Source organism: Phlebotomus argentipes, unplaced genomic scaffold, assembly GCF_947086385.1.
Source record: "Phlebotomus argentipes unplaced genomic scaffold, Phlebotomus argentipes genome assembly scaffold_18, whole genome shotgun sequence".
NCBI lineage: Eukaryota > Metazoa > Arthropoda > Insecta > Diptera > Psychodidae > Phlebotomus > Phlebotomus argentipes.
Genome location: NW_026776177.1, coordinates 16,211,655 through 16,224,173, shown reverse-complemented (window position 1 = coordinate 16,224,173; position 12,519 = coordinate 16,211,655). Strand labels below are relative to the sequence as shown.

Genomic DNA, 12,519 nt, shown 5'->3' with positions numbered 1-12,519 from the left:
TGTCTTAGCGCAAACGCTTCTATTCATTGCATGTGTCAATTCTGGGCAAAAAAATGCAGTTTGTCTGAGAAATGGAAAGGACTGGCTCGCGATCATTCATTTTGCTCTTCGCGCCAAAGCGTGTAGGCTGCAATAGAAAAATATATCTTTTAATTTCTCCTTTAACTCAATTAGTGACAGATAAATCGATTGAATGCGTGATCATTTATTTTAATTATTAAATGTTGGAAAGACCGTTGATAAATGTCTTTTATTGCCTTCAAGTTTTATAGCGACATTATGGGCGCCTCTCTTTTTGTATGGCATAATGTCGAAAGAATTCTTTTACTATGCCTGATAAATTGCGTAATAGCGCGCGTACACGTGAAGCCAGAAAGCGAGGAAGCGATTTTGGGGGCCTCCTCGAGATTTCATTTCATCGTCAGCCGCAAAGCTATTCGGACAATATCAATTACTGACCTTACAGACTACATGCTGACTCAATAACCCCATGAGGCAAAATGTGTGGCGCGGAGCATCGGATTTGAGGAGAGGCCGCATTACGCATAAATTCCTCGATCACACGTTTTATTGCCGTTCAATTTATAACACATTCACTTACCCCTTGACCTCCCAATGGGCACAAGACACAATCCATTTTGGATATGACGTGCCGTCGCCGGAGTTCTTTTTGCCCCAAATCACACGATTCTCCTCATCAAGTGTAATTAATTCTGCGCGATAAGCATTTAGGCGTGTCAATTTCTCAAAAAATTAATGCTCCACTGGCGCGAAGGTCCTTTGATAATCCCCATCGAAAAACACCATTCAGCGAAAATACTTTCTTCAGACTCTGCGCGATCGAGAGATAAAATAGGATTGATTGATTTATTGGGCATAAAAATGGCGCAGAAAGACAAGTGAAAAGGCACAATTTCTGCGAGGAATAAGTGATGCAGAAGTAGAGAGGCAGCGAAATATAATACAAAAATGACAATTTCATACACAGAAGTTCATTCTATAATATAAATATGCCAATCATTGATGGTATCTTGTTCATATTTGTAAGAGAGTCTCTATATGAATCACTTTCGAAATCACCCAATAATTGGTCTCATTGAGAAGAGTAAATAGAACGCAAGAGCAAAATGCAAAATCAATGAAAGTACATTGCTAAAATACTCGCCCGAAATGAGTCAATTTATATGAGAGATATCATCATCATCATCAATGGAATTAGTGGTAGACATGAGAGAAGTCGATGGCAAAATAAATTTCCTTGACTCATTTGTTGTGTCTCATGTTTTCCCTTTCATTTTGGTCCATTTGCAACGCCCCAAAAAGTTGAGAAAAAAAAGAGAATCTAGATCATTGCGAAATTTTCACAATAAATAGACATTTTCGCTCTTGTTCTTCTTGGATAATTCCGTCCAGTGAATTGATCTGAACACCCAAGGAAAAAAAAATCATCCATTCAAACGAACCTTAGAGAGAAAATCTACCCAAAAGAGCCTGAATGGCGGGCAAAAAGTTAAGTGAACAAAATCGCATTGCATCGCGATTCGGCTAATTTTTAATTAAACGATTTATAATTAAAATAGATCATGGTAGATAGTGGCCAGCTGGAGAGGATGGAAATTGTTACATGATGAACTGCACAGTAGTGAATGTCGGTGGGCGATTAGAGATCGCATTATTTATAAAATAGCATACGCCCGACGTGGATTTCCAAAGCCACGCTATGGCTAACTCTATTAGGGCTTTTAATTGGGCACCAAAGACTTTGATTGACTGTCTACCAATTAGCAATACCACAGCGCAACGCCAGTAAAAAGCTTTTTACTATGAGAGACAGATAGATCTTTGGCTGCTTTGAGGGTAAAAAAGTGTGCGTCGAGCTGACCCAACTTTGCATAGTTGGAAAATGCTTTGTTGTTTCCGTAGAAAATCAGCCATGATCCTAATAATCTTCCACAATACTTTTTTGTGGTCCAGAGCTGTGCTTAGCAATTGTTATGGAGGAAATGTTTCCAAATACTGAGCGGCGCATTGCATCATTCAATAAAACCATCTCGAATCATAGCAAATTGGGTTTAATAACAATTGTGAAAGGCCCAAAAGAAGTTCTTAGACATCTTTCCTGAAATGTAGTAGAAGGACTTGTCTGTGACACTGAGAGAAATTTCTAATAGCATTTTACTTTCAGTGAATTTCCACATGAATTCTACTCGCATTCTAACAATCTTGTTTCATGTTCACGTTCTTATGGCTTCTCAGATAAATGTGAAAAGTTTCTTCTTTGTGAACATCTAATTATTTTCTCTGTAATTTGTATCTTAATTTACCTGTGAAGTGTTACACAATCTAACTTTTCTCCTGTCTTGCAGGTCTTCACAGATCCGTCGAATCTTCAGCGACACATTCGCGCTCACCACGTGGGCGCCAGGAGTCACGCGTGTCCAGAGTGCGGCAAGACATTTGCCACGTCCTCTGGTCTGAAGCAGCACACGCACATTCACTCCTCGGTGAAGCCCTTCCAATGCGAGGTGTGTTTCAAAGCCTACACCCAGTTCTCGAATCTCTGCCGTCACAAGCGCATGCACGCCGACTGTCGCATGCAGATCAAGTGCACCAAGTGCGGCCAGAGCTTCAGCACAGTGACGTCGCTATCCAAGCACAAGAGATTCTGTGATTCCACGAGCGTCGCCCCGGCGCACCACCAGTCACAGCAGCAGCAGTCGGGGTCCAACTTGAATCAGGCAGGCGTGCAGGCCGCCACTATGACGACACCGCCGAACCCCTTCCTCATGTTCCGCGGCCCGTCGCCCTTCTTTCCGCCCACGTTCTCGCCCTATCCCAGCTTGCCGGGCATGTTCCCGCCCAGTCCGGCCCAGGCGCCGCCGTTCCCGCTCATCTTTCCCAAGCCCAGCATCGATCTGAGCGGGATGCAGGACAACGAGCGACACACGCCGCCGAGGCAGTTGAACCACCATCACTCCCTGAAGGTGTCTCCGTCTGCGGCAGAGGAGGCGTCCAATCATCTGCATCCCTCACCTGCCCGTCCCGTTCCAATATCGCTTCTGCAGCACTCCAAGTTGGCTGCCAAAGGCCATCGGGCCAGCAGCTCAGAGGAGGACACAAAGTCTCCCACTCTGCACGACTTCTCGCTGAAAAATCTCGGAAAGAGACGCCGCGAGCGATCAATGAGCCCGACAGAGAAGAAGGCAATGAAGGACGAGATCGATGTTGTCAAGACGCCAAGGCAATCTTCTGACCGAGAGGATTCGCTAGAGCGCGAAGATTGCGAGGATTCAAGAAAGTCCACGCCACCACTGGATGGCGGAATCTTCCGCGCTCAGTCGCACACTCCGAGGCGGCAAGAGACCTGCAATGGCCAGGCCGCAGATTTGCAGCCCTTGGATTTGACGGTGACGCGTCGAAAGCGCAGTCGCAGCGCCTCACCGCTGCCGGCTGAGGTGAAGAAGCACCGCGACTCGACTCCGCCGTCTTTCCAGGCCAGTCCGTCGCCGTCCGTGTCGCCCGGACCCACGCCGTCGCCATCGCCGCCAGGCCCGCCCATGGCCTATCCCCGGCCGATACACCCAATGTTGTTAGAAGCAATATACAGACCATCCGGATTAGGTGCCTTTCAACGACCTTTTCCTTTTTTAGGACCAATTGGCCGTCCTGGCTTCGATTTGCTTAGTCGCAGCGCCGGCTCTTTCCCGCCGAAGCCCTTCCACGAGGCCCTCATGGCGGCCGGCGGCCTCACGGCGGGCCTGGGCGGCGCCAATGGTGGCCTGATAGGCGGCAGTGGCGGCGGCGGCAACACAAAGAACAAGGACCGCTACGCCTGCAAGTTCTGCGGCAAGGTCTTCCCGCGATCCGCCAACCTCACGCGCCACCTGCGCACGCACACCGGCGAGCAGCCGTACAAGTGCAAGTACTGCGAGCGGTCGTTCAGCATATCCAGCAATCTGCAGCGGCACGTCCGCAACATCCACAACAAGGAGCGGCCCTTCAAGTGTCACCTGTGCGAGCGGTGTTTCGGCCAGCAGACTAACCTGGACCGCCACCTGAAGAAGCACGAGGTGGACTCGGGCGGAATGGGATTTAGCATGGGAGACTCGCCGTCGTCGAACGAGGCGGATCGCGAGGACGCGTGCTTCGACGAAATACGCTCCTTCATGGGCAAGGTGACCTACTCGGGCGCCCAGGCGCACCTCTACGGCCCACTGGGCGTGACCACGAGCATCGAGGCCACCGCCGAGGCGGACGAGGCGAGTGATCTCGAGAGTGACATCAACATTGAGCACTCCGACTCGAAGAAGTCCATCAACAACAACGAAACCATCGAAGTGTCCACTTAGGCTTTGAACTTAACCTTCTGAAATTCCTCAAAACACCCTAAAATCCCACTTCTGTACATAACGGATATCGTCATTCTACTGCAATTTGCAAGGAAGAAATATCACAAAATGTCACTATTTAGGCAACAATTTCAAAACTAGGCAAAACATAAGCAAATCCCAAAACAGTCTCTAAGCAAAAACTAATGGATTCTTGGAGTAATAGTTTTAATAATTAGCTTGTAACTTATGACAATTTTAAGAACATCCACGCTTTTTGAAGATAGCGATCATACTGCAACTTTAATGGTGTAAAGGACTTATATAAGGATCGTTCTTGCCACACTTAAAACACGACGGTCTTTTTTCACACTACCTAGTGATATTTTTTTTCTTAATTCAAAACCAAAAAAAATAAATAATTCAATGTTTAGGAAATTTTCTAAAAAAAAGCAACAATCACTAAATGGGTTGACATATAAATATGTAAAATTGTTTTCTTAGACTAGAAACACTTTGAAATCACCAATGTAAGATTTTATTTAATTTTTATTTATATTTATTCAATTATAGTAACACTGTAAGAAATTTCTTGAGCGCACTTCTCATTCTAATCACCGCGAGATAAGAAATAAAATATATAAATGAATGGTTTGAATAGGATATATAATTTTTTCGATGCCTTCAGCATGAGAGAATGAATTTTCACGAAACTTTTAAGCGCTATAAGCATCTCTTTAAGATTATCTCAAATTGACTACCAATGTGACATATACATTATGAAAGCCACGAAAACAGCACATTACTTGATTGTCGGGTTCTAACATATTTAATAAAGAGAATAACATGAGAAAATAGAGTAAGTTTTAATGAAGGACGTTAGATGAAAATGTTATTTTATAGATATTGAAATGGTACATCAACAATTTTGAATTCACAAATAAATTACAAGAAATCAATCTGAAAAGAGTAAAGGCGAGATGTCTTTTAATCGCGGTGCTCATGGGAATCACAAATCCCCCAAGTGGCAGAAGCCTTGGCGCTGAACTGACTTAATTTACGCAGAAAGAAGGCATGAGAGATGCTGAATATGTACAAAATTATTTGACTCTTTTTCCACCAACAACAATTACTATAATTGCATTTATTGCATGTGCTTCTTCACCAAATCGGCGATACTTTCATAATCTTTTCACTTTCATGAAATTGGCATAAAGTGAATCAGAGAAGAATTGAAGAGTGAGAGAGAGCCAATTTTATGTATATTATCCACTTGATGATTATTATTTTGGTGTCTCTGCAAATGACATTCAAGAGCGAGCGGTCGCGACACGGAAAGTAAGAGGATGTTGGGCTGTGTTAAATGGTGCGATAAAGGAGAAGAGGTTAATAAGACAAAAAAAAACGTCTTTTACAGACCATCTCGAGTCTCTCCCATACAAAATAGCTCTGAACGTATTCAAATTGATGACCTTTCGTCAATCTTGTACGACAGAAAATTAATTTTATTACCAGAAATAATAATAAAAATTAAATATAGAGCGACGCCCAAATTTGCATACACGACCGCGAAGGCATCAATTGAGCATGGCGTGTGTGTGCATGGAAACATAGAGGAGAAAGATGGAGCGGAATGGGAAAAAGACAAAAGAGAATAAACACCGTAATTGCATTATAATTACGATGTGGACTAAATATGAACTGAGGATGAAAGCACTGGCCAAAAGAAAATAGAATCCATCTTCATCTTGTAGACTTTCCTCGCCAAGTCAATTTACCTGCCAAAGTCGTGAGATGGCAAACACCTCACCAATTAATGTCACAATGAAATGTTACAACTCATTTATTACTTGTACAGGTGCACTCGCATGGGCCTCAACTCCCTGCCATCGCGAGAGGAGATCATTTTTTATAGGGTCGCCGCTTAAGCGCTTCTTGGCCACTTTTTTCCGCGCCTCTCCCAGCATCTCCGGCTCGAAAGTGCTCGCCTTTTCGGGGTCTCTCTCCTCAATTTTATTGCACCTTAGAAACTGCTGAAGAGAAATGATGAATTCCACGCTCCTCTGCCGCCCCTCGCGCGGCCCAACACATCATCGCCACATTAAGTGGTGGGAAATGATTAATAACGGCGAAGAAAGAGAGTGAAAATTTTTGCGCCTAATTCCATCGGTGACAACAGATAAATTTTGCGTGACACGAGCACAGGGCGAAGGAAGAGTGTGACTTGGTGAAAAGTACTTTCATGTTTTGGTGCAAAAAATAAATTTATAGAAAATATTGTTGGGAAAGAATCTGGCGACATATGCATTATGTCGCCATGTTCAACATTTGTGTCGCTCAATTAACTGTCCAATTTTACTTTCAGCCCAGAAATGCGCGTGAGAAATTGTGACTTTTCACAAAAATGCATTTCAACATCGTTTATCCAATTGTTCAAATAAATTTCTAAGTTTTCTTGGCTCGCTTATCAATGCAAATCAAAGGAAAAGTCATGAATTGATTTTTGAGGAATTTTTTAGTAAAAAATAAGGAAAAAACTAGAATTTTTTCCAGTCAAAATTCCAAAAAAATGAATATTTTCTGAATATATAAATTTATTTAAATATTTTCTGAATATTTAATTAATTGCAATTTTCACAATGGGCTATTTAGTGGGGTTAAAACATCTTTGAATAATCTATAAACTACTATATTTCCCGGCCAAACTTGTCTCTGTGTCTCAATCGGAACTTCTACATGCCTTTAAAGTTTAAACTGCTGTCCTCTGACGGCAATATGTGGAGAAAATAATTAAATAAAATTTTTTTTCAATTAAACAGTCAGAAAATAATAAAACAATTCAAAGAATAATAAAATATTTGAATATTTTGTTGCACAATAAAAAAAATGATTGGAATTTTTATAGAGAAATCAAGAAAAAAAAACATTATAAAAACTATAACAATCGCATAATACAGAAAGCAGCACAAGAGCGTCAATTTGATTATGGCTTCAATACTGAAACGCTTACAATATCTGTTTTCCTCCCAAAACCGGGCATCAATTGTTCAAGTTCACTTGCAAGTTTCCTTTGGCGCATCGCGGACAACGCCGCTTCGCGATGTTCATTAACAATTTGGACAATGATATGGCGAAGATACTGAAAGGAAAAGAGAGAAAAATGGTGTGAACCTTCCTTCTGGGATTATTGACGTGAAAATATTCACCTTGAGCGCGACTCGAGAGGGATTGAAAGTTGCCTACGATGGTAATCCGGATGAGACACATCGGTTTCTGGCGGCCTGCCATGGAAACGATGACCTTTTGATTAGGACACCGAGGCGCGCACACCCGGCTTAAGCGTCAAATTACACAAATTCCATCAGTGGGAGGAGATGGCAGAAAAGTTGGATTATTCCACGTTCGAAGATGCCTTGTTGTGCGCGGTGTCAAGAAGATGCTGGAGGAAGATACTTTAATATTTCATCTGTGATGCCTTCCACGCAAGCTATGTGCGAGTGATCACAAATTGGCTCTCAGACTTGCTACCGAGATCTAATGACATCTTGATGGATTATGTTACTCCGCGCTGAATGTCAGTCGAATCCCCAATGCGAGCTCCAAAGCTGGAGTCGCGCACTAATATGAATAATGTCTCTCGCGTGGTGAAGGAGGCACGAAATGAAGGCACACACACAAAAAAAACAGACCATCTGAAGCCGTGGAGAAGAAATAAAAATTTCGCCTCCAAATAGCGAACCAGTTTTCCCGGGTCTTCGCGTTGTCAAACTAGGTCTTCCGCAACAGCACGGCAAAAAGACGCGCTCTCCCACTTGATTTTGCGACGATTCTCGGCGGGTTTTTTAGCACCGTGACAACATCTTCATGGTTGTCCTCTCCTTAAACTGTAGCGTGGATGAACCCGTTGCTGGTGCTTTGAAATTTTAAAACCTCACTCCGAATCGGTTCACCTCGATATTAAATGTCATTATAAGAACTTGAAAATCAGCTTCGATTTCATTTAACTTCTGCAGACACCCAAGCAATGTACAAAAAGCCACCGAAAGTAAAAGTCCACGAGAACTCAAAAATCATCGCGGAAAGGAATTTTACCTCTTAATTAGCTCTAGAATCACATAATCTGTGCATGCGCCTGAAAAATGTGTCCAATCAGACCTTATTCCACGTGAAAAAGTCCCAACACTCACGTCTTAGACCTTCTCATCTCTGCTCCTCGAGCACGTATTGCCTCAATACGCCCAGACAATCAATTTTCTTTCACTCAACTACCGCGTAGTCTTCAGAAAAGTGCGCGGTGCGTCGCATTTCATTCATCCTGGGCGCAAAGAATGCCCAACAATATGAGATATCTCACATATTCTCGTTTATTTACTCTTTAAATAAAACAATTAACTCCAGTATTCGTTAACAATTTATAATTTCATGTGATCGCATTCCGCTCACAAGGTACAAAATTAATTTAATTACTATAATAAGGCTTTGCCACAAAAAACCACTGAAATTTGCCGTGTTTTCCTGTCAAGATGAAACGACGATGAAAAAGTATACCCCAATTATTGTGGAGAAAAATGAAGAGTGGTGATGTAATGAGATAAATTCGGCATTCTTCAGAGAATATTTAGGGTCAATTTGTAAAGTCGCATGAATAAAATTATTGTAATTTTTTCACCATAGGCAGAGATTTTCTCTCGCACAACTTTGGGTGGAGCTGAGAGAAATCCATCGGGAAGGAAATTCAGTCTTATTTCTAAAGAATAGACCACAATAAACTATATGTTTTCACCATTTGGCGAGCGATGTGAGGTATAGAAAGACACACGAATTTGGGTAAAACGGATGAGAATCGTGTCATTGTGGATTGAGAAGTTGCGAAGAAGACATTTAATATCCCCTCGATGCGGCGCCTTCTGAATCTTGGGGTCCAATATAGAGATATAAGAGAACATTTTGTGGTGCTTTCTTGTAATTTCCCGAGGTGAAAGACCATCATGAAATCAATTAGTGGCTGTCCGCGATGGCACTCTGAGGACTCTTGGGGTGCCTCTTTATGCATATCTGGGCGAAAAGAGGCCCGCGAAAAAGCACACGATGAAAAGAGCATGAGGATGATTTATGTGAGTGATAAGAGCACGTAATAAATTTTAAATATTTTGTTAACAGCTGTGGGATACAAATTTTATGGAGTGTGATCACTGAGATTGGAACATGGCAGAATCACATTCACTCTTGTCCTACTCAACGTTCGACTTCTTTGATGCACACTGGAAAAACAATGTTTCCTCGAGGGGCCAAAGAATGTACCGAGAGATAAAATTATATGCTGAATAAATCACAAGCGGAACTGCTTAATTTTACAAGTGGAGGACAATGAAGAAGAGATCCACCATAAAGATATCGGGCCCAAAGTGTGTTAGCAATTTGGCAAACTTCTGGGCCTCGCATATTAATTTTTTTTAAGTCAACACTTGGACGGTGCGCTTTATTATATCCTAGAGATATTTGCAGTGAAAAAAAAATTGAATTGTCCGAAATATCCTGATATGAAGCACTTATCGCACTGAAATAAATAAATCGATGGTGCAAAAGTGAAAATACCGCGTGTTTGCACTACCTTTCTTCGGTACTTCATAACTCTTCATTTTATTGATACTCATGCGATAATTGACGCCCAATTCAGTGGCGAAGTTCACCCGCAGTATCACAGAATAATTGATGACATTCCATTAATCACGGGATTTCTGCGCGAGTCGTCGAGAAATCACAGCATTTGTAATTATTCAAGCATGAAAATGAACTCGAAAAAAATTCTACACGAAATAAATCGCAGAGAAAAGTTTATTTGGAGTGATGAAAAGCGGCAAATGGAGTGAAATACTGGGAATAGTCTTGGGAAAATGGTTCTAATTACGTGGTGATCTAAACTAATGTTCGCTACTGTAGTTACGTCATCAAAAACAAAAGGATCCAATATTTTATTGTTTGTAGTCTCTCAAAATATGAGGAATTGAGTAAATTTTCTATCAATTGTGATACTGTGAAAGAACAACTTTATTCAAAATTCAATTTAATATATTCTTTAATATTTAAAAAACAATTTTTAAAATAAAATATATGAAAGATATGAATGCGAATATCTGTGCATTTCAGCTTTGTCACATAAAGAATCTCAGCCATCGCAACTGTAAGTATGAAACGAGGCTTATCATGCGTTTAGCTTTTTCAGATTATTAAATTTCATATCGAAGGATTTCTTTTTGCTCCTCTCGCACGGGAATATGATCTGTTTTCTTGCTTTTATTGGCCCAAGCTGTGGGCAATTTAAAAAGTTGGCAAATTAAAAGTGAAAAATCTACCTTGGAATGAGAGAAAAACAATATGAAATATGTACGTGGAGGGATAAAACTTTCTATCTCCACCACTCAATTTCAATGGAGTTATTGTGCAATTGCTGAGAGTGGATTCGGGGGAGAGGCTGAGTCTCTCTCGCTCGCGCACGATGCCCTCGACGCGGAAAGAATAATATCCTCCTTCGCGAAATGTGGAGCAAAATTAATAAATTGTTTTTTATGCACTCATCTGAGCCTCGCTCAACTCCGTGGCGATCACGGAATACAATTTATCGAATCGCGCTTCCCCCCGTGGTGTCAGATCGTGGCCATTTATTATTCACCTCCTATTATCCCACACCATCGGTAATAATATCGCGTAATTGTGCGTCGAAGCAGCTTCCAACTCTCATTGCAATTTCGATTGTCGTCAGCCACGTCGATCCACAATGCTGTGCAGGCACGATTAGCGTGCGGGGAAATTATCAATTATCAATTGTCGCCTTGCTAATCGTCACAGTGTTGCAAATTGGAGTCAGATGCAATTTAGCCGCGCTTCGCCGAGAGATTTACACTATTTGCATAGTGGACGACATTGATGGACTACCTTTTAATTGCGCACTCCTCACACTCTCACTCGCAACTCCACGTGATTGACACACTCTTCTACGAATCCTCTGACAATGAGCTCAGAAGATTCCTCACTCATGATCACCGAGAAGCATTTACTATATAAAGAAAGGAAATCTGCATTTTTGCATGCACTGCCAGAGCAGACACTAATTGGAAGTGACTCATCTGCTCAGTGCGTCAGTAGGAAAATGAGAAAATTCACTGGAAATTTGTATAATAATCCTGTTTAATTCGAGGATGAATTATTAATGTGTCTCTAGAACATTTTCAATGTAAAATTCTCTATAATTTTAACTAAAATTGCCACCGTTTTTGACTCTGAGCTTCCCTCTTGGTTGCGCATTTTTCACAGTGCGCAAATCTGTATCGTAATCAGTGAAATATCAAAATGAATACAGGTTCCATTTCTGATCAATGATACCCTGCAATATCACGTATTACGGCCGACACGTTGTAAGTTCTTGCATTGCAGCCGAAGTGTCATTTTATAGTCACCTTAATGGAGAGCCTAATTTAATATTCAGCAAGACATTTTTATGGCACTTTAAAGTCACATGATATCCCTGCGCCGCGCAGCTGAGATTCTAAAGCACGTCTGCGAAATACCGTCACGATGATAAACATCGCGAGTCTCGTCAATTATTAGGACCCGCGAGTCACCCAATTGCCCATCTTGTGCGCTGTGTGGCTTGGGAAAAAAGAGCAGAGGAAATCACCTCATTAAGATGCCCACCAGCATTCAAAAAAGCAAGGAGAAAACTTTCTCAGTGCTGCTGATGAAATTTTATCATTTTACCATAAATTGTGTCTCGCACTCGTATATTTCTTATTGGTCACCATCAAAAAGATCCTCTCACTTGGAAGGTCTTTACAACCTTTGTCTGAGCACCAGAGCGATGTCATTCCACGTGAGATTTGCACATTTCACAGATGATCGTGATCGACTTTATTTTCTTTTACCTCCGGAGACTCTCATAACCGTGGCTCTCTCGTGTATGTACTTATTGAGACACGCACAATGAATGGCACAAGAGGATGGGAAATGATGCAAAATTTCTGGGCTTAATGAAAGGGCTTCAGCGCGAGTCTCGTTGAAGCGAATCGTTCTGCAGCTCATTCGGACAATCGTCAAAATTGAGTGATTATTCGACAATTTCACTTGCAGGTCTTATTGTATTGCCATTGTGCACCGACCGTCACTTTGCCTTTACATAATTAAGCATTTTCATGCA

General features: G+C 41.8%; 1 protein-coding gene across 1 annotated transcript in view; it reads left to right on the top strand.

Moving 5' to 3' along the window:
* Window positions 1-5,295, top strand: part of LOC132260382 (transcription factor hamlet-like) — a 49,410-nt gene extending 44,115 nt beyond the window's left edge. The window contains exon 8 of the mRNA XM_059758448.1: window positions 2,367-5,295. Within this exon, the coding sequence (XP_059614431.1) occupies window positions 2,367-4,349 (1,983 nt within the window). The 3' untranslated portion in view covers window positions 4,350-5,295. The remainder of the gene's footprint in view (window positions 1-2,366) is intronic.
* Window positions 5,296-12,519: the final 7,224 nt, after the last annotated feature.